A 22,868-nucleotide genomic window follows, 5' to 3' on the forward strand; every position below is an offset into this window, starting at 1 on the left:
GACTGTTGTTCGTTTACTCCTTTTTGTTCACATCTGATAAACGGGAACTCTCAGCTGCTGGACGTGTTGAACACAAAAATAAAGGTTATTTCCAACAACTGTAAAAAGACTTTTACATGGATTTGACAAAGTCCCTACATTTTTTGTGTGTTAAATTAATTGAGGAATTGTCAAAACTCAGCAAATGCACAAACTAGTGTCAATCAGATCAATATTTTTTCCATGGAGTTTGGTATTCTGGGTCACACCAGCAACACTTGAGAAAAGCCATTTTTCAGACCATACCCCGCCTCCTTTTTTGTCGATGGTTGTAAAGTTTTGAACCGGTTTCTTATCTTGCCATAATTTTTTTGAGATTGTTTTATTCCACTCTTCAAACAGCCGGTCTGGAACTGTTCATTTTTCAAGCTCTTTCTTCATAGTGATTGACAGAAAAAAAGAGCTGCTGAGGTGCATAAAATAAAGGTCTCTCAAGGTATATCCTATGCAGATGCAGTCAAGAAAGTTTCAAGTAACGAGTTTAGAGTAAATACAGAGAGAGGAGCCAGCGCTGCTCCCAGCCAGGGCGAAATGAGAAAGGCCAGCGTGGCTCCCAAGAAGTGTGAAGGTTTCAAGAGTGGAGGTCCCAAGTGTGCAGGTTCCAGAATTAATGAGAATACCCTGGTTGTGGATAGAGAGGATTTTGTACTCTTTATGGTGGATGTTGTAAACTGTGCTGCTCAGACTCAAAGCAGAACTGAAAGGATCAGGATCATTGCTAAAGCTGCAGGAACTTCACGAACGATCGGGACACGCACTGGAATCGCTTTAAATTAACTTGTTTTGACTTTATTCGGCTGGATTGAGTGTTTTCGTCGTTGCGATGTGTTTTGGCTCTGAGTCCCCCGGCTCCGGCCCCGCCCCCCGGCTCCGGCCCCGCCCCCCGGCTCCGGCCCCGCCCCCCGGCCGGCGCCGTACCGCGTTTCCACAAAGGAGGAACTCATGAAACTGCAGAGAACTGTCGTCTTACCCGGAGATCGTCACGTTATCCCGTCGCAATACTGACCTAACCTAATACTGATGTGCAATTCTGTCGTATGTGCAATTGCTGTGAAATTCATGTGCAATTCATGTGCAATTACTGTGAAATTCATGTGCAATCTATTACTGTCGGGATCACATGCAATGGTATTTATTTATTTATTTGTCTATGGGAGTTTTTATTTATTTATAGGAGATCTTCTACTGAAAGTGTTTTTCAGACTTCCTATAAGTGATCTGTTCTTCTGGATCTACCTCTGTATCTACCTGCGTTGCACCAATGAAATTTCCCCATGTGGGACAATAAAGGAATATCTTATCTTATCTTATCTTATCTAGATTCCTTGGAACAAAGGAGCTTGATTGGGCAGATATAGAAAACAGGCTAAAGGCACTAAATGGGAGTCGGAGTGATGGGGGTCTGCTTGTGGGGAGTCAGAGTGATCAGAGTGACGAGATGGGGGTGGGGGTGGTCTCCTGTCCTCGCCCAGTCTCGTAGACGCACGGCTACCAAGCAGCGACATCAGTGGAAATATTAAAGCCTATAGAATGAAGCCTAAAGAATAAAGCTGTACGGTGGAAGCACCGAACGTCAAAGAAGGAGAGGAAGATGAAGAAGAGTCTCCCTGGAATAAAGCCGCTCGGTCTCTGAAACAACAACTATTCTAGTCACAAAGACATATCATGACCTCATGGGCTTTGTAACACCAAAGCAATGGAAGGAGTACTTTTACGGACAAAGTCTAAGGAATAAAGTCTGGCGGTAATGCAACACTCGGATGTCAACCGCCATAAAACAACAACAACAACAACAACAACGGACTACGACAGAGTCTGAGGACAAAGCACTGGAAGTCAAGGCACTGGAAGAAGAACTTTTAGGACTACGACAAAGTCTAAGGAATAAAGTCTGGCGGTAATGCAACACTCGGATGTCAACCGCCATAAAACAACAACAACAACAACAACAACAACATTCTGTTCTGCCATAAGTCTTTCCAAACGACAGAGGGCGGCGCTAGAAAGAGAGAATGTCAGGTTTTTGTACATTCAGTTTGTATCTTGAAGGAATGGCATCACATTGAGTATGGAAAGTACTCGTTTGGTCAAATATAACAGAACATCATCCGCGCACAACTTAATGTTCTGTCCCATCAGTTGAGACACAATAAATTGTTTCTGATGGTCTCATGTATTGAGCTAATGTTTTTAAGTACAAAGCGAACAACAGGGGAAACCAAGCACAGCCCTGCCTCGCCTCTCTTTCCAAAGTGACCATTCATTTTGATTCCCGTTGGGCTGTTGTAAAGAGCCTCAATTTTCATCTAGTTTAAATTCGGTTAGCTCTTTAAATAAACAAGGCTAGCGAACAGAATCAAAATCTTTCTCGGCGTCCAGACTTATTACAGCTGTTGTTGTTGTTGTTATTTTATGGCGGTTGGCATCCAATTGTTGCATTACCGCCAGACTTTATTCCTCAGACTTTTTATTACAGCTGTGTAAAGACCACTAGAGGCGCTCCAGCACCACAGGGTGCTTTATGACATCACTGCATTTCACCCTTTATTCTTTCCTCCAGTGCCCTCTCCTTTGTTCTTCCTTGGCTTTCCTTGTGAGCCTGATAAAGCTACCACCAGCACCTCGTCTCTTCTCGTCTTTCCGATCCTCATTCCTGGCCTCCAGTAGTGCCCTGACCGGCGCTCTCGGGCCACTTCTACAAACCAGAGCCAGCACCCTACAGTCCACCCAGTCCGGAGTTACCTCTCCAACATGAATGGTCCTGTGTTTGTCGTTTGTTAATCAATTCTGTCTGTCATTGTGAATTAAATTTGTGAGTATTTGTTGCATTCTTTTGGACGTAATTCAGGTAATATTAACCTTGCCAGAAAGATGAATTCTCGATCCTTCCCGTCTTTAGGTATTCGAGATATTATGTCTTCTTTCCAACTCAGAGGGATCTGATCTGTCGTAAGGGCCCAGTTAAAAGTTAATAAAAGCAGAGGAGTAAATGTTTTTTTTAAAGCTTTTTACCACTCTGAGGTTAATCTGTCACTCCCTGGAAATGTATTGTTTTTTAGTCTTTTAATTGCACTTTGAATTTCAGTTGCTTTTATTTTGGTTTCAGCTTACTGTTTTCACCATTCAGATAAGAGAACCTTTATTTGTGCCACAAAGGGGAAATTCCAGTGTAACAACATAGATTAAGCACAGAAGTATAATAACAAAAACAGATAACTCTTATAATCTTAATAATAATAATAATAATAATAATAATAATAATAATATACTCTTATTTACAGCTGTTATATTCAAAACATTCAATATTATATTTCAAATTATCAATTGTTAAAATCCTATTTTAGAAATGATTCTGATTCTTAGTTTCATCATAACAGGAAGCGTTCACAGCTTTTCGGCTCTTTCCGGCAGCGCTCACAGCTCTTCGGCTCTTTCCGTCAGCGCTCACAGCTCTTCGGCTCTTTCCGTCAGCGCTCACAGCTCTTCGGCTCTTTCCGTCAGCGCTCACAGCTCTTCGGCTCTTTCCGGCAGCGCTCACAGCTCTTCGGCTCTTTCCGGCAGCTCTTCGAGAACGACAGTCAGGATTCCTCGGCCGTTTCCGCCAGTTTCCGGCTTGTAACGGTCGCTGTGTTTCAAAGCTCGGGCCTCGGTTCCTCGGTTCGCGGAGAAGTGCATAAAACGGCCTTAAAGCTCCGGGACGCTTGTGACGGAGGCGCGGGGCGGAATGACAGTTCTGCAGGAGCCGGTCCAGGTGAGAGTCCGGTACCGCTGCGGGTCGATTCGGCTGCGGAAGGCCCGGGGAGCCTGGAGGGAGCTGCAGGCCGGGGACAGAAGCCGCAGCTCGGCCTCGGGGAGTGTGGGGGTCCGCTGCAGCTGTGGGGCTCCGGGGCGCCGAGTTGATAGATTTTGGGGGCCAGAACCGGGTCTTGGTCTGGTTCTGACTCGGGTCCAATGCTGTTAGGGGTTGTAATGCAATGCCTGAGACAAGAAACGCTGCACATACACAGAGCGCACCAGAGTCTGATCACATTTTGGTCAGATTTAAACCAAACTTCATTTTTTAGTGGATTTGACCCCTGTATATTAATATTTTTAAATGCAGCATATACATTCGACTGTGCAATTATGTTCGGCTTGTATCACAATCGAAACAAATTAATATCGTTTGGTAATTATTGAATCTGAAGCTCAGACTGATTCATGACTAAATGTAAGGCTATTTTCATCTTTCTTTCCCGTTTTTGTGAATTGTTAGTGTTTTGTGGAGCTGTCTTCGTCCTAAATTAATATAGATTATGGTTTTCTCCAAATCGGTTCACAGTTTAATTCCTGAATGAATTGGTTTCGCTGTTGAGTTCGAGTGGAATCATTTCTAAATCCACGCATTGTCCGAGTTCGGTGTTGTTATTTTAACACAAGGCTTTACCAAGATATATATTTTTAATTCAACTAAAAATAACCAATGGCTCGTCATTTAATATTGGCTTTATGTCGTTCTGTCGCCTAAACTAAACACCTGTTCAGCAGCAGGAGATTGGATCGAACTCCTCTGACATTATCCTCCTTTTATTATCCTAAATGATACTACACAGAGCATTGTTTATCCTGTTCTAAGTGTCAGAAATGAGTCTTCTCACGTTCGGCTTTGGTGGAAAATGTGAATGACATTTTAAACTGGAGTTGTGGGCGCTTGAGGTGAAATGATTGGTTTAACTACAGTCTGGTGCTAGTTTGTCAAAGTGGTTACATTATGTCATATCTGACCCGGTTATGTGCCTCTTGGCCCTGGTCCAGGTACATCGGGGTTTAAATGTTTGTTAAATCTGGTTCTGGAGCACATTGTGGCTCTCGGGGCTGTTTTATTCACACTTTGCCGCAGTGTTTGTGTGTTAGCTCGGATGCTAACGCCGCAGTTAGCTTTGCCTCGGATCAGACTCAAGATTCAGGTTTAGTAAAGTTTAACCAGGAGATTTTGGGCTTCGGGTCGGGACCTGGGTTTGGACCGGTCCCGGGTTGGTTCGGCTGGGTCCGGGTTTAAAGCCTGTCTGTGTTTAAACCGCAGATATTCCGGTGTTTCAGGGCTAGCTGCACTTAGCCACCGGTGCTAACGTTAGCATCAGCTGTTAGCCACATTAGCCTCTGCGGACAAACCGTGTTTGATTACAATTAATAATATTTATTAAGATGATTTTATACTAAACCCTAAAGGCTGCTTGTCTCAGTGCAAAATAGCTCTATGTCTAAAAGAACATGTATAAATGAGACTTATATTAGTGTTTGAGTTTGTGTGACGCTTGTGGTGTTTTATATGATATGACTTAAAGTGTTTAAAAGTGCTTTTGTGCGCAGGCTGCAGTGTGGCAGGCCCTGAACCACTACTCGTACCTGGACGCGGTGTTTCTGGCGGAGAGGCTTTACGCAGAAGGTAAACGGAACATGTGTTTAGACTGTGTTTGTATGTGCACGTGTGTGTGTTTGTATGTGCACGTGGTGTGTGTTTGTTTGTGCACGTGTGTGTCTGTTTGTGTGTTTGTATGTGCACATGGTGTGTGTTCATGTGCATGTGTGTGTCTGTATGTGCTTGTGTGTGCATGTGGAGTGTGTTTGTATGTGCATGTGTGTGTTTGTATGTGCATGTGTGTGTTTGTATGTGCATGTGTGTGTTTGTATGTGCATGTGTGTGTTTGTATTGTGCATGTGTGTGTTTGTATTGTGCATGTGTGTGTTTGTATTGTGCATGTGGAGTGTGTTTGTGTGTGTACGTGTGTGTTTGTGTGTGCACGTGTGTTTGTATGTGCACGTGGTGTGTGTTTGTATGTGCACGTGTGTTTGTATGTGCACGTGTGTTTGTATGTGCACGTGTGTTTGTATGTGCACGTGGTGTGTGTCTGTATGTGCACGTGGTGTGTGTCTGTATGTGCACGTGGTGTGTGCACGTGGAGTGTGTTTGTGTGTGCACGTGGAGTGTGTTTGTGTGTGCACGTGGTGTTTGTTTGTATGTGCACGTGTGTTTGTATGTGCACGTGTGTTTGTATGTGCACGTGGTGTGTGTCTATGTGCACGTGGTGTGTGTCTATGTGCACGTGGTGTGTGTCTGTATGTGCACGTGGTGTGTGCCTGTATGTGCACGTGGTGTGTGCACGTAGAGTGTGTTTGTGTGTGCACGTGGTGTGTGATTGTATGTGCACGTGTGATTGTATGTGCACGTGTGTTTGTATGTGCACGTGGTGTGTGTCTGTATGTGCACGTGGTGTGTGTGTGTGTGCACGTGGAGTGTGTTATGTGCATGTGTGTGTTTGTATGTGCATGTGTGTGTTTGTATGTGCATGTGTGTGTTTGTATCTGCACGTGTGTGTTTGTATCTGCACGTGTGTGTTTGTATCTGCACGTGTGTGTTTGTATGTGTATGTTTGTATGTGCACGTGTGTTTGTGTGTGCACGTGGAGTGTGTTTGTGTGTGCACGTGGAGTGTGTTTGTGTGTGCACGTGGAGTGTGTTTGTGTGTGCACGTGGAGTGTGTATGTTTGTATGTTCCTTTCCTCACGTGAAAAACAAAAAGCTGCTGCTTCTGTCAGACTAGAGTTTTGTGATGGAAATGTCACCGCAGCCTTGTGGGTTTGATCCCGGCTCTGACAATTTTGCTGAATGTCCTTCCCTCTCTCACACCCATTTCACACTGATGAATGCCTGCATTTAAATGTATTTTGAGCTCTGACAAAGCCCTCTTGGCCACGTGTTGTTATTGCTCTGGTCTAAACTCGGCCTCCCTCTGGTCTAACCCTGGTTCCTGGTCTCTGGTCTCACCCTGGCCCCTGGTCTCTGGTCTCACCCTGGCCCCTGGTCTCTGGTCTCTGGTCTCACCCTGGCCCCTGGTCTCTGGTCTCACCCTGGCCCCTGGTCTCTGGTCTCACCCTGGCCCCTGGTCTCTGGTCTCACCCTGGTCTCTGGTCTCACCCTGGTCTCTGGTCTCACCCTGGTCTCTGGTCTCACCCTGGTCCCTGGTCTCACCCTGGTCTCACCCTGGTCTCACCCTGGTCTCACCCTGGTCTCACCCTGGTCTCACCCTGGTCTCTGGTCTCACCCTGGTCTTTGGTCTCTGGTCTAACCCTGGTCTCTGGTCTCACCCTGGTCTTTGGTCTCACCCTGGTCTTTGGTCTCACCCTGGTCTTTGGTCTCTGGTCTCACCCTGGTCTTTGGTCTCTGGTCTAACCCTGGTCTCTGGTCTCACCCTGGTCCCTGGTCTCACCCTGGTCCCTGGTCTCACCCTGGTCCCTGGTCTCACCCTGGTCCCTGGTCTCACCCTGGTCCCTGGTCTCACCCTGGTCCCTGGTCTCTGGTCTAACCCTGGTCTTTGGTCTCTGGTATAACCCTAGTCTCTGGTCTCACCCTGGTCTTTGGTCTCTGGTCTGACCCTGGTCTCTGGTCTGACCCTGGTCTCTGGTCTGACCCTGGTCTCTGGTCTGACCCTGGTCTCTGGTCTGACTCTGGTCTAACCCTGGTCTCTGGTCTAACCCTGGTCTCTGGTCTAACCCTGGTCTCTGGTCTAACCCTGGTCTCTGGTCTAACCCTGGTCTCTGGTCTAACCCTGGTCTCTGGTCGGTCTCTGGTCTAACCCTGGTCTCTGGTCGGTCTCTGGTCGGTCTCTGGTCGGTCTCTGGTCGGTCTCTGGTCTGTCTCTGGTCTAACCCTGGTCTCTGGTTTGTGTCTGGTCCTGGTCTAACCCTGGTCTCTGGTCTCTGGTCCTGGTCTAACCCTGGTCTCTGGTCTCCCTCAGTGCGCTCTGAAGAAGCCCTGTACCTCTTGGCCACATGTTATTATCGCTCTGGAAAGTCGTACAAAGCGTATCGTCTGCTGAAGGCTCACTCCTGCTGCTCTCCACAGCTACGATTCCTCCTGGCCAAGTGTTGTGTGGAACTGAGCAAGTAAGTGCCACTGCTCCTCCTCCTCTGTTGCTTCTCCTTCTCTGCTCCTCCTCTGCTCCTGACACTTGTTCTTGTAGTGTTTCTTGTACATCTTCTCATCTTTGTTGCAGACTTGCAGAGGGAGAGCAGGTTCTCGTTGGAGGAGTATTGAACAAACAGAAGAATCAGGATGACATAGTGGCAGAGTTTGGAGACTCTGCTCCGTTCACTCTGTCTCTGCTCGGACACATTTACTGGTGAGTACAAATACTGCTGTTTGTGAACATTAATATTTGAAAAACATTTAGTTCAACCTGGTCTTGTGGTCATGGTCAGTCCTGGTTCTAAAGCTGGTTCTAAAACTGGTTGTTGTTCTTGTTCCAGTCAAACAGATCGTGCCGCCAAAGGAGCAGAATGTTTCCAAAGAAGTCTGAGTCTGAACCCGTTCAACTGGGGCCCTTTTCAGAACCTCTGCCACCTTGGTGAGTTCCTGTAGTAGTGGTAGTGGTAGTGGTAGTGGTAGTGGTGAATGATGTGCGCTGGGCGCTCGTGATGAGTGTCTAGAGTAAACTCGCGTCGTTCCTCTTCCAGGAGAGAAACCAGATCCGGACCAAGTTTTTCGGCTTCCACAGTTGGCCCCGCCCTCTCAGCCTGTAAGCCCTGCCCAGAACCTGAATCCCAGTCACCGATTGGACACAGCGCTGATGGAGACGCCGCAAGACACACTGGTGTGTACAGCTCTTTGTGTTTTATTTTTCTGTTTACGATGTGGAAAAGTCCTGTGTGTCACTCACACTTTTGAGGAGAAAGTAAATCAATGAGCCTTGTTTCGATTTTCACATTGGTCTGAGCACATTTGGTGCCCTTGGCCCCCCCCCTACATAGAAGGGGGCGCAAAAAACACTGCCAAGCAAAAAAAAAAAAAAATCCAGAGGCGCCGTAGTGCCGCCCCAGGCACCCGCCTATACAGCCTAGTGGAAGGGCCGGCCCTGGGTCTGAGGTTGTGTCCGTCATTGGTCTTTACTTGCCCCATTTTTGACCAGAACGAGGCGAGAACTAGTCAAGATACATTTTTTGACCGACGATATATTGCCTTTGAAAATATCTGGATAAGATTAATTCTGCTAATGCAATCATTCTGGGCTGTGTTCTCTAGAATCCTGCTTTTGCACGAGAACGTCGCCCTTTCCACGTTCAAACACTAGAGAGAGCTGCAGCACAGGTTCAAAACACGCAGAAAGTCACGCATGCGCTAAATACCAGGCATTTCTACCTCTGAGCGTGACGCGAGCAGCAGCAGTGCACTTTTCACTGTTCCCTCGTTACTCTGACACTTTCTCATTTAGTGTAATAATGACAGACTAAGGCTCGTTGCTGCCTCAGGAGCCATCACTCTTTCAGCCATAACTCATTTATCGAGTTTCAAAATAAACAATAAGTCGAGACGGTAATTATCGCAGCAGGCCTAGCGTCAAACCTTCCGTGCTAAATGAGGCTGCAGATGAGCACGTTGGGTCGTCATTTGCTTTTGTTTGCATATAAAATGGACCCAGATGAAAACCTAATGAAACAAATGGACATAATTACTGTCTCGACCCAGAGGCCTATTCAGAAAATATGTGATCAGTCTGTAAAACCTTTATTGCATATTGACTAAAATATGCTTTGGATTTTGATCAATGAAATGAATGAATGAATTGTTATTAGCCTTTAAACTTACTCTTTAGTTTGCCATTTCATGTTTTAGAAGATTCTCAGGGCCATGTGTTTTTGACGCTCTGAGGGACTGGACTTTCTAAACCAGATTCATCAATCACTAGTGTGAATGAAGGAACAATGTTAGAAGGTTGAAGTCAGCTTATTTTAAAGATGTCACTTTTTTGGTGGAGGTATTTGCCTGTATCGAGCCTCGCCCAGAATGTCCAGAATATGGCATATCTCCATGGAGACGAGCAGCTGGCCCCGTAGGTAGAGACTGGTGAGAACTATGCCAAAAATACCCTTAATTGAATAAATGCAAAATAGATGATTCTTGCCGTTCTGTGGAACATTTCGGGCAAAGCAAATAACATCTGCATAAAGACGAGACAGTTCATATGTACAGGAGCTGTCCTTTCTCTGTTCTGCTCCAAAGCTGTGCCATGTTTTAGTTTGAATATAGTTCTACGCCGTGCAGAACATGTTTTATTTTATTTCTCAGCCCTGGCAAAAAGAGAAGATGCCACTGTTCTGTGTGTGTATTTTGTTAGCATTTGTTGTTTTCAACCATTAACCACAGCAATTCATTGTTTAAATGTTCAATTTGTTTATTACTTTGTAAGTTGTAACGAGGTCTTAATTTTTTATAAAAAGGTATTAAAGTCTTAAAAGGTAGTACAGTGTACCTCTGGCTTCCTGCATGTACTGCACTTGCACTTGAGGCTGTAGTTATAATAGTGTTTGTAATACTTCTCATTGGAGGAGTGGAAAACTGGTGGAGTAGGATCCTGGACCCTCAACAGAAGTACTACTTGTATTGTATTGTTCGTAGTTCATATTAGTGATATTTCTCGTTGCAGGAGCTGAACCGTCTGAATCTGGAGGCGTCCAGTGGGAAGTTGACCTCTGACCTTTCTGTGTCGTACATTGACTCCTCCATCATTTCCCCGGAGACGGTCTCCGTGGCAACCGCTGCGTCGCTGCTTAGTAACAAACAAAACAAACCCAAGAGTGGGAGGAGTCTACTGGGAGGACCGCCTACTCTCAGCCCCCTCACGCCCAGGTGAGTTAAGCACCGCCCCCTCTCAGGCAGGCCCCGCCTCCTCATGTTTGAGTGCGAGTCTACTGTGATGAGGGGCCCGCGGGGGGGGGGACAACAACAAGACACACACATCTGAGCTTATTCTGAGCGTGAAAATGTTCTCTCAACGTTGAGATAATGCAAGAAACATGAAGATTTAATTTGTGTCAATATCATACACACACAGGATACTCTCTGGGGTCAGAAGGCATTGAAGTTTGTTTTTTTTTCTTCTTTTCTTCTTTATTCAAGTTTTGGGATCTTGCCCTTGGAGCCGAGCCCTGGAGATCCTTCGTATCTGCAGAGCTACAGCAGCGGCATGGACTCACAGCCCAGCGTACCCAACAAGAAGGTACTTTAATACACACCCGACAAGAAGGTACTTTAATACACACCCGACAAGAAGGTACTTTAATACATACCCGACAAGAAGGTACTTTAATACACACCCGACAAGAAGGTACTTTAATACAAACAAACTGTATTTAAACCCGACTGATGCAGCGGCTTCTCATTTCTGAAACAACCGTGAGGAAAGACAAATCCCGTTGTCATGGCTAAGATGCGAGTGTGTTCGAGAAGGTCCAGAACATTCGCATCGAGCAGAGAAAACCTCTAAAGAGAAGCGGAAACTAATCTACTGCAGATCAACTTATTTTTTGGAGACAAATATTACCATTAGAGAAATACAACTACAGGATGTCTATACGCGACTCTCCGTGATTGGTGGTCTCTTACCGTCCCACTCAGGACACACCCTCTAACTCAGAGATCCACGTTTCTCTCCGTTTCTGTCCAGACCGTGTCGAGGATGAATCAATCCAAGGTTTTCTCCCAGACCGGGAACAGCCGAGAGGTGCTGCCCATCCCCTTCAACCAGTCACTGCAGAGCTCCGCCCCCCACACCAGGTAACTCCGCCCACTGTCTGAAGGGCTAGACAGGTTCTCGTCGTGGCCCCATTTGGTCCCGGAAACCCAATTTTATTTATTTACTACATTACTATGTTTTTTCTTAATTACTTACTATTTATTTATTTACTTATTTTTTCATTTGACAGGGACAAGTAGATAAGTATTGTCACCAAACCAGTAACCGTACATAAGGCTTCTTCCCTCAGATTTGATTTAATTTAAGCCGGCATTTCATTTTGTTGAAAAGTCTGAAAATGCCAAAACAATTTAAAAGCATTTTTTTGTTACAAGTTTGGTATTACTTGCGTATATTATTGAAAGAAAACTCCCAAGAACCGTGCATTTCTTGGGCATAATCCTGCATAATAAAGCTAACAAACATTAGCATGCTAACAGCGAGCATCCTGCTTTGTGGAGAATGAAACTCTATAATCAAATGCAAAGAGCACATAATGGAATCATTTTCATGTGAAGAGCAACTTTTACAAAATATCTGTGCTGTTGCAAAATAGATTTTGCATTTTTACATGAAATAAGTTGGGTACATCCTTTTAATGTAATCCAAGCAATCTATACCTTTTTATATTTGCAATCTATGTGCTGTCGTGACACATATTCATGTGCAATTACTGTCGTGATCACATGCAATGGTATTTATGTATTTATTTATTTATTTATTTGTCTATGGGAGTTTTTTATTTATTTATAGGAGATCTTCTACTGAAAGTGTTTTTCAGACTTCCTATAAGTGATCTGTTCTTCTGTATCTACCTCTGTATCTACCTGAGTTGCACCAATGAAATTTCCCCATGTGGGACAATAAAGGATTATTTTATCTTAAGAGTTTGGCTTTTCGTTCTGCCTTGTTAACTTAAAATAGCACTTAAAAAAACAATTATTCTCTGTCCTTTCTTTCAACACTATTAAGTATACTGCAAAATACGTTTGCAAATGTCAATATAAATAAATTAGAATATAAACCAGACACATCAAAGAGCAGCCACAGTCCTGACCAGGATCATGGCTCAGGCCTGGGTCTGTCTGACCTCTGACCTGTCCTCTGTCCTCAGCGCATCTCCTCAAGTCCTCAGTCCATCTGGACCTCCAAACGTCCAGCCTCGACGTAGCTCCAGACTCTTCACCAGCGCCAGCTCCACCGCCAAGGTCAGTGCTTCTGTGGCAATCTGACATACAGGGAGGGGCATCTGACACATACAGGGAGGGGCACCTGACACATACGGGGAGGGGCACCTGACACATACAGGGAGGGGCATCTGACACATACAGGGAGGGGCACCTGACACATACGGGGAGGGGCACCTGACACATACGGGGAGGGGCACCTGACACATACAGGGAGGGGCATCTGACACATACAGGGAGGGGCACCTGACACATACGGGGAGGGGCACCTGACACATACGGGGAGGGGCACCTGACACATACGGGGAGGGGCACCTGACACATGCGGGGAGGGGCACACGCGGCGGGGAGGGGGCCCTGACACAGGCGGGGAGGGGGCCCTGACACGGGCGGGGAGGGGGCCCTGACACGGGCGGGGAGGGGGCCCTGACACGGGCGGGGAGGGGCCCCTGACACGGGCGGGGAGGGCCCCTGACACGGGCGGGGAGGGGCCCCTGACACGGGCGGGGAATGGCACCTGACACGCGCCGCGGGGAATGGCACCTGACACGCGCCGCGGGGAATGGCACCTGACACGCGCCGCGGGGAATGGCACCTGACACGCGCCGCGGGGAATGGCACCTGACACGCGCCGCGGGGAATGGCACCTGACACGCGCCGCGGGGAATGGCACCTGACACGCGCCGCGGGGAATGGCACCTGACACTCAGCTAAACTGTTTGCGTTTGCAGGAGAACAGTAAGAAGCTGAAGATGAAGTTTCCCACAAAAATCCCAAACAGAAAAACAAAATGTAAAACCAACAAAACATCGTCGAACACAAGTCTGAACGACTCTCTGGACATAATGCGTCTGGACCCGGGCTTTGGACTGAACCAGGACTGCAAGATCCAGACCCACACCAGGGCCACAGCAGGTACTGAACCGGGGACTGAACCGGGGACTGAACCGGGGACTGAACCGGGGACTGAACCGGGGACTGAACCGGGGACTGAACCGGGGACTGAACCGGGGGCTGAACCGGGGGCTGAACCGGGGGCTGAACCGGGGGCTGAACCGGGGGCTGAACCGGGGGCTGAACCGGGGGCTGAACCGGGGACTGAACCGGGGCCTACAAGATCCAGACCCACACCAGGGCTACAGCAGTTACAGGTCCAGGACTGGGACTGGACCAGAAAAGTGGAAGTCCAAAATCAAACCAATGAATTTAATATAAAAGAAAAAGCTGTATTTGACATGATCACGTCCCATTGGACCAGTGATGATTAGAGCAGCTGCAGTTGTTTTTAATGTGCTATAGAAAGTCAACTTTGACTCACAAATGTATAAATGAAAGGTAAATTTGGTATCAGTCTGAAGTTGAACTAACAATTAAATATTAAATTATAAGAAAATATATAATATTTTAAGTTACCAGTGTAACTTTGGAGGAAAACACAAGGGCTAAAGTGCCTGTAGACGTTGTCTTCTTTAACACTTCTGGTGAACATTTTTTTGGTTTCACACAACATTATGAGCGGCAATCTGGACCCGGACCTGGGACTTCATGTCCTCTTTATCATGTTTGTTGAACAGTCTTTGGTGGTTCTGTTTCAGACAACATCATGAGTGTTCTGCGGGACATGGGCCGTGGGTTCCTCCTGCTCTGCTCCTACAGCTGTAAAGAGGCCATCAGCGTGCTCTCCTCGCTGCCCCCTCACCACTACGCCACCGGATGGGTACTCTCCACAATCGGGAGGGCCCACTTTGAGCTAGCCGACTACACACAGGTAAAACACCATCAGAGGGGCCCACTTTGAGTTGGCCCACTACACAAAGATAAAACATCCTTAGAAGGGCCCACTTTGAATTGGCCCACTACACACCGGTAACAAACACAAGCTGGGTATTATTTTTTAAGTTTTTACACTTCTATTGTGACCTTGATAATCAATAATCGCGGTTATCGATCAGGTCCTGGCTTTAAATGTCTTCGTCTTTGAGCCTATAAATAATCCGGGTGAAAGTCAATGGGCTGAATGTCTTCAAAGGCCTTTAACTGAACAGACGTTATGTATGTTTTGAACTTAAAGTCCTGACCGTCTCGTGTCTTCAGGCAGAGCGAGTCTTCTCGGAGGTTCGGAGGACAGAGTCGTATCGAGAGGAGGGAATGGAGATCTACTCGACGACACTGTGGCACCTTCAGAAGGACGTGGCCCTCAGCGCTTTGTCCAAGGAGATGACCGACATGGACCGCAACTGTCCTCAGGTATATGCAACCACGCCACACGAACACTAACACTATACACTACATACTACACACACACACTACACGCACTATACACACTACACGCACTATACACACTACACACTACACACAAACACTACATACTATATACACTACACACACTATACACACTACACACAAACACTACATACTACACACACTACACGCACTACACGCACTACACGCACTACACGCACTACACGCACTACACGCACTAGACACACTAGACACACTAGACACACTACACACAAACACTATGTCACCTGAGGACGACCTGTGGGTTGTGTTACATATTTTTGTATAGTAGAAAAAGCTTCAGTTGTAGTCATCTGGACTCAGTTTGAAAAAATAGACGTTTCGACTCTCATCCAAGAGTCATTGTCAATAACAGAATTTAGGTCGAGAACTCCGATATTAATACTGTTCTGTGGTAAGACCCGCCCATTGGGAGGAGCCTTCCTGAAGTAGAAAGAGTTGTTCGTTTCAACAGAAACTCCCCCCTTTGTATCTACCGAGCTAGCCTATTCAGAATCTTAATGGGCTATTAGAAACCTCTTTGTCTTTGTGAGACCCTGGCTCAACCACCCTGAGTACCTGATTAGCATCTGAATGTCCTCTACCTTTCCAGGGGTTCAGTAACCCATTATAAATAACAGGAAGATTAAACCTTAGCCCTCCATTTCTGTTTAAAGAAGGTCTTTCTTTTTTAACAAAAATAGCTTCCTTAACTCCTCTTTCAAACCATCTTTTCTCCCTGCTTAAAACCTTCACATCACCGTCTTCAAACGAGTGATTAGAGGCTTCAAGGTGGAGATGCACGGCGCTCTGTGGTCCTGAACTAGTATTTCTTCTGTGCTGATAAAGCCTCTTGTGTAGAGGCTGTTTCGTCTCACCTATGTAACGTTCTTTACAACTTTCTTCACTGCATTGGATCGAATAAACTACATTGCTCTGTTTTTGAGTCGGCAACTTGTCCTCTGAGCTCAGAGGGCAAGAAGAAAGAGGAAAAACATGTCCGTAATGCCCTCTCAGCCTGTGGTTACCCCGCTTGGGCTCTCAACAGAGTGAAGAGAACCAAGAAGCAGGACAAAAGGGAAACTGAACAGAGAAGGAAGGGTGTCTCTATCCCTTATGTGTCTGGCCTCTCGGAAAAACTGCAGAGAATTTTTAGACAACACGAAGTCCCTGTTTATTTTAAACCAGGAAACACTTTAAGACAAAAACTGGTTCACCCAAAGGACAAGTTGCCGACTCAAAAACAGAGCAATGTAGTTTATTCGATCCAATGCAGTGAAGAAAGTTGTAAAGAACGGTACATAGGTGAGACGAAACAGCCTCTACACAAGAGGCTTTATCAGCACAGAAGAAATACTAGTTCAGGACCACAGAGCGCCGTGTATCTCCATCTTGAAGCCTCTAATCACTCGTTTGAAGACGGTGATGTGAAGGTTTTAAGCAGGGAGAAAAGATGGTTTGAAAGAGGAGTTAAGGAAGCTATTTTTGTTAAAAAAGAAAGACCTTCTTTAAACAGAAATGGAGGGCTAAGGTTTAATCTTCCTGTTATTTATAATGGGTTACTGAACCCCTGGAAAGGTAGAGGACCAGGACCAGGACATTCAGATGCTAATCAGGTACTCAGGGTGGTTGAGCCAGGGTCTCACAAAGACAAAGAGGTTTCTAATAGCCCATTAAGATTCTGAATAGGCTAGCTCGGTAGATACAAAGGGGGGAGTTTCTGTTGAAACGAATAACTCTTTCTACTTCAGGAAGGCTCCTCCCAATGGGCGGGTCTTACCACAGAACAGTATTAATATCGGAGTTCTCGACCTAAATTCTGTTATTGACAATGACTCTTGGATGAGAGTCGAAACGTCTATTTTTTCAAACTGAGTCCAGATGACTACAACTGAAGCTTTTTCTACTATGGAACACGCCTGGACGAATGAGGGATTACACCGACATATTTTTGTATAAAAAAAAGTTCTGGTGACATACACCAAATGAAGTTCGATTGGTTGAGTGTCAAACGCTCAGTCTAATTTCAAGCGTGTTTCCTTTCTCTTTCAGACCTGGTGCGTTGCGGGCAACTGCTTCAGTTTACAGAGAGAACACGACATCGCCATCAAGTTCTTCCAGAGAGCCATCCAGGTATGGCCTGTGTCTTTGCTCCTGCCCCATGTGACCCTGCCCCCTTGTAAGACTGTCAGAAACCAGTAAATCATTTTAAAAGTTGCATTTATTTGTTGTTACTTATTGTGGGCCAATTCAGCCGGAGGCCTGAGGGCCAATGCAGACTGTAAAACTGGCATCAAACATCTCTAGTTTGGATGCAGATGCTTTTTAGGGCAGAAGCTGGAGAAACACGTCTTTGATGCTGAACACACGTCTGAACTAGACTCAAACCCATGTCCAACAGTTACACAAAGCTTCAGCATGTGAAAGACTGTCCATAATCATGAATTAGCAGCATGGAGCATAAATATGGACTTCTGTCCCAAGACCTGACCTGTGTGTAGGGCCCTGACCTGTGTGTAGGGCCCTGACCTGTGTGTAGGGCCCTGACCTGTGTGTAGGGCCCTGACCTGTGTGTAGGGCCCTGACCTGTGTGTAGGGCCCTGAACTGTGTGTAGGGCCCTGAACTGTGTGTAGGGCCCTGACCTGTGTGTAGGGCCCTGACCTGTGTGTAGGGCCCTGACCTGTGTGTAGGTCTGCACTAGTCACAGAGCTGTCATCACAGATGCAGCTCAGAATCAGAAAAGGTTTATTGTCAATGAACAGAATTCACAAACATAGGAAAGTTGCTTTGGGGAATTGGTGCAACATAAAACAATGAACAATGATGAAACAACCTGAATGAAATAAAAAATAAACTATTTAAATTGGCTATAGGATAAAAAATACATAAAATTAGACTTACTATGTACACAAAATGTATGCTTGAATTTCCATATGTAGTGCAGAAAGTGAACAGTGCAGTGAGCAAAATTATTTTCAATTCAATTTTTTTTAAATATTTTTTTTTCGCCCAAAATCACAACAGCTGTTGTCTTGGTGGGCAATAGTGAAAAACGGATTAATCAATGTTCAAGGGGACTTTGCATTGTCCCTGCATCCCGTGTCCTTAGACCCTCCTTCTCGGCCAGGAAAAACTACAAAACCTCCTTGGGAAAAAGTAGAAACCTGGAAGAGTTCCACAGTGAAGGAGAGATCTGACTCCCTCAGACGGACGTGAGAGAGACGGTGGAGCTGGAGCTACTCAGGAGAGTGGCAGGTGCTTAGGAAGTACTCATGAGTCCAACGGCAGAGGGAAAGAAACTGTTCTTGTGGTCCCGATGAACCATAGCCTCCCGCCTGAGGGGAGTGGCCTCCCACCTGAGGGGAGTGGCCTCCCGCCTGAGGGGAGTGGCCTCCCGCCTGAGGGGAGTGGCCTCCCGCCTGAGGGGAGTGGCCTCCCGCCTGAGGGGAGTGTCCTCCCGCCTGAGGGGAGTGTCCTCCCGCCTGAGGGGAGTGGCCTTCTGCCTGAGGAGAGTGGCTCCAGCATACACACGGTGACGGCCGTCTAGAACTGCACCATCATCTGCGCTGGCAGCTTTGCTTTCCTCAGTCACTAAACTAGTACATGGCATACTAAATCGTCCAGTGAAAAATGTATATAAATACACATTTACATATGACATTTGTGTGTTGAAGGTGGAGCCGGGCTTTGCCTACGCCTACACGCTCCTGGGACACGAGTTTGTACTGACGGAGGAACTGGACCGAGCTCTGGCCTGTTTCAGAAACGCCATCAGAGTCAACAACCGCCACTACAACGCATGGTACCGTTACTACTACTGTTACTACAACGCATGGTACTGTTACTACTACTGTTACGACAACGTATGGTACTGTTACTACTACTGTTACGACAACGTATGGTACTGTTACTACTACTGTTACGACAACGTATGGTACTGTTACTACTACTGTTACGACAACGTATGGTACTGTTACTACTACTGTTACTACAACGCATGGTACTGTTACTACTACTGTTACGACAACGTATGGTACTGTTACTACTACTGTTACTACAACGCATGGTACTGTTACTACTACTGTTACGACAACGTATGGTACTGTTACTACTACTACAACGCATGGTACTGTTACTACTACTGTTACGACAACGTATGGTACTGTTACTACTACTGTTACTACAACGCATGGTACTGTTACTACTACTGTTACTATAACGTATGGTACTGTTACTACTACTGTTACGACAACGTATGGTACTGTTACTACTACTGTTACTACAACGCATGGTACTGTTACTACTACTGTTACTACAACGCATGGTACTGTTACTACTACTGTTACGACAATGTATGGTACTGTTACTACTACTGTTACTATAACGCATGGTTACTACTACTGTTACTACAACGCATGGTACCGTTACTACTACTGTTACGACAACGCATGGTACTGTTACTACTACTGTTACTATAACGCATGGTTACTACTACTGTTACTACAACGCATGGTACTGTTACTACTACTGTTACGACAACGCATGGTACTGTTACCACTACTGTTACTACAACGCATGGTACTGTTACTACTACCGTTACTACAACGCATGGTACTGTTACTACTACCGTTACTACAACGCATGGTACTGTTACTACTACCGTTACTACAACGCATGGTACTGTTACTACTACCGTTACTACAACGCATGGTACTGTTACTACTACCGCCACTACGACGCATGGTACTGTTACTACTACCGCCACTACGACGCATGGTACTGTTACTACTACTACTACTACAACGCATGGATGGTATTGTTACTACTACTACTGTTACTACAACGCATGGTACTGTTACTACTACCGTTACTCCCCGAAGATTTGGCATTCATTTGTAAAAGGACAGACTAAACTCCTGTATTCGTATGTATAAAGACAGTGATGCATGTACTTGTACTGTTATTACTTGTGGGCCAAAGTTTAGCGCTGGGGCTGAACTGCATTTTAAGGTGCTGCCACTAGAGGGCTGACACTAGAAACTAAAACGACCAGAGCAAAGACAATAGAACTCTGCGCGGTTAGGGATCATCTCAAAATGGATTGAAGCTGAAAAGACTTTATATTTTTAGTCTCTCTCTGGACCCCCTCCCCCCCTCAAAAGACTTAAAAAAATAATAATTCTGGCTTCACATAAAATTTTACGCGTTGATAAAACGATAGTAGCTTGATAGACCCTGCTCACCTCTAGTGAACATCCCTGAACATCCTTTGGTATGTTTATATGTAGAAGTTATGAACTCTCCAAATAATGTCACCTGTTGCGCATGTTTGTTTACTCAATCCACATGTTCCAGGGGCCCTAGGGGCCCTACGACACATCACATTCAACCCAAACTGTGAGATGACCACATTGAAATAGTCTCAAGAGGATGAGAGAGTGAGAAACTAATGTTTCTTGTCAAAACCTGTAATTGTCACTTGCCTGTGTTTAGACCTAAACCTGCCGTCAGAATGACAGAAGGAGAACACATGCTTTTGTCTCAGTGAGAATCTCACGTCTTCTGTGATTGGCCGAAACCTCATGCAGGGTTTGTGTTGGTCGTTCTTCAGTGCGTAGCACGTTACTAGAGCCAAATATCTTGATCATTTGCTGTGCCGCGTCTTGCCGCAAAAAAGCTTTTCCAACTTTTCTGCACCAGCCGTGTTGGCGACGCCCGCACCGCCCCCTGCGTGGGCCACAGCGCACCGCGCTCTCCCGTACGCACTCGCCCCGCTCCCCGCGTTGGCCACGCGCCGTGCTCCTCCACACGGGCCACGGCGCGCACGCACCCCCACCTAATGTTGGCCTAATGCTCGTTGCTGAGAGTTTTTTAGCATTTCAAAACAATTACTGCCACAACGATGTATTGAAGCTTCAAAGCAACAAAAAGACAAAATGTAGACGAAAAATATTAAGTCTACTAGTACTACTAGTACTACTAGTACTAGTACTAGCACTACATAAGAACACATGGTCCGCCTGTACTTCATCTGACCTCTTTCTGTTCAGGTACGGTCTGGGGATGATCTACTACAAACAGGAAAAGTTTAATCTGGCAGAGATCCATTTCAAAAAGGCTCTGAGCATCAACCCTCAGAGCTCTGTACTGCTTTGTCACATCGGGGTGGTAAGTCTGCTCCGACGCCGGCTTTAGTACTGTTTTAGTCCAGTCCAGCTCGGTCCAGTCCAGCTCGGTCTAACTGTAGTTCTGGTCCAGGTCCAACACGCGCTGAAGAAGTCGGACACGGCTCTGGAGACTCTGAACAAAGCCATCGGTATCGACCCCAAAAACCCTCTGTGCAAGTTTCACCGAGCATCCATTTTGTTTGCCAACGACAAGTACAAGGTATTTGTACGACTACGACTACAATACTGTAATACTACATAGGCCTGCAGCTTATTTTAGTAATTGAATAATCCTTACATTTTTTTTGGTTAATCAAGTAAAAATTCTGTAAACCGTTTTTTAAAAGCATATTAAATAATTGTTTTAATTGTTTATCTTGTTTACTTATCTTTCCATTTTGAATGATGCACATTCCACTCTAAAAAAGAAAAAGTCTTTGAAGAATCGCACCTAAATATTTTAGTGATTCCATTGGCTATTTAAATGGATAAATCTTTCTATTCAGGGATTGGACCAATACTATAAAGGTGCGATAGTTCCTAGTACAAAGCAAACAAGAGGGTGGACCAAGCACAGTCCTGTCTCACCCCTCTTTCCAGAGTCAGGGGGTCTGTCAAGTGACCATTCATTTTAGTTCTGGATGTTGGACTGTCGTAAAGATCTCCAATATGTTTATTATTAAATCATCTTTTTGAAATTTGCTCAGCACTTTTAATGAATAGGACCTGTTTGTATGTTTCAAAGTACGCTTTCCATCCATCTTCTTACTCTTATCCGGGGCTAAGTCGCAGGCGAACATGCCCAAAACACCTCCCCAGGGAGGCGCCCAGGAGGCATCCGGAACAGATGCCCGAGCCACCTCAGCGGCTCCTCTTAACGTGGAGGAGCGCTCAGCCACCCGGTGGAGGAAACTAATTTCGACCGCTAGGATCTGTGATCTTGTCCTTTCGGTCATTACCCAAAGTGGTGGTGTCTGGTTCTTAAGGCTGATGTCGATAATAGTTTTACTGTTTCAGACGGTGTTTGGCCAAGATAATCATAATCATTGAAGATAATAGTTTTACTGATGCGTTTCAGGCGGCGCTGCAGGAGCTGGAGGAGCTGAAGCAGATTGTCCCCAAAGAGTCTCTTGTTTATTTCCTCATTGGCAAGGTAAGCTCCGCCCCCTTACCTGCGGTCATTTACCTGTGGCTCACCTGCCTCACCTGCCGTTTACCTGTTGCTGCAGGTGTATAAGAAGCTGGGTCAGACTCACCTGGCTCTGATGAACTTCAGCTGGGCCATGGACCTGGATCCAAAAGGAGCCAACAACCAGATAAAAGAGGCCATCGACAAACGCTACCTCCCCGACGACGAAGGTACGAGACCAGATCTCAACCCGGTCTAAACTCGGTCCAAACCAGGACTGACAATGGTGTGCTTTATAGGTCCGGAGGAAATGGCGGACGCTGACGACCCTCAGCTCCAGACAAATGACAGCGACGACGTTCTGTGAAATCTTTTTTTTTTATCTTCTTTTTACTCAAAATAAACAATAAAAAATATACGACACTAAACGTTGAACTGACACGTTTTTACTGTGAACCAGAGCAGCGCAGCCTCGGCCCGCCTTTCCTCTCGACCGCCGTTTGCAAACGCTGCCATC

At 46.0% G+C, this 22,868-nt stretch overlaps 1 protein-coding gene across 1 annotated transcript; it reads left to right on the forward strand.

Moving 5' to 3' along the window:
* Positions 1-3,628: 3,628 nt before the first annotated feature.
* Positions 3,629-22,786, forward strand: cdc27 (cell division cycle 27). Its single transcript, XM_072442858.1, has 20 exons — positions 3,629-3,790; positions 5,389-5,464; positions 7,814-7,961; positions 8,072-8,197; positions 8,325-8,422; positions 8,532-8,668; positions 10,499-10,701; positions 10,972-11,071; positions 11,519-11,628; positions 12,702-12,795; positions 13,506-13,689; positions 14,370-14,542; positions 14,869-15,021; positions 17,107-17,187; positions 18,730-18,857; positions 21,106-21,223; positions 21,314-21,442; positions 22,301-22,375; positions 22,452-22,581; positions 22,651-22,786. Exons 1-20 carry the CDS (start codon positions 3,764-3,766, stop codon positions 22,716-22,718), a joined length of 2,358 nt encoding a protein of 785 aa, XP_072298959.1. The 5' UTR covers positions 3,629-3,763; the 3' UTR covers positions 22,719-22,786.
* The last annotated feature ends 82 nt before the right edge of the window (positions 22,787-22,868 follow it).

The sequence above is a fragment of the Eucyclogobius newberryi genome, unplaced genomic scaffold (genome assembly GCF_026437365.1).
Source record: "Eucyclogobius newberryi isolate DKJ021-1_F unplaced genomic scaffold, fEucNew1.0.hap1 SCAF_13, whole genome shotgun sequence".
In the NCBI taxonomy this organism is placed as follows: Eukaryota; Metazoa; Chordata; class Actinopteri; order Gobiiformes; family Gobiidae; genus Eucyclogobius; species Eucyclogobius newberryi.

What these genes read in the sequence shown, in the direction of transcription:
- cdc27 (XM_072442858.1), top strand. Translation starts at nt 3,764, where the DNA reads ATGACAGTTCTGCAGGAGCCGGTCCAG. An exon ending in TGTTGTGTGGAACTGAGCAA is followed by an intron (nt 7,962 to 8,071) that starts GTAAGTGCCACT and finishes TCTTTGTTGCAG; the next exon opens with ACTTGCAGAGGGAGAGCAGG. An exon ending in TTGCCAACGACAAGTACAAG is followed by an intron (nt 21,443 to 22,300) that starts GTATTTGTACGA and finishes GATGCGTTTCAG; the next exon opens with GCGGCGCTGCAGGAGCTGGA.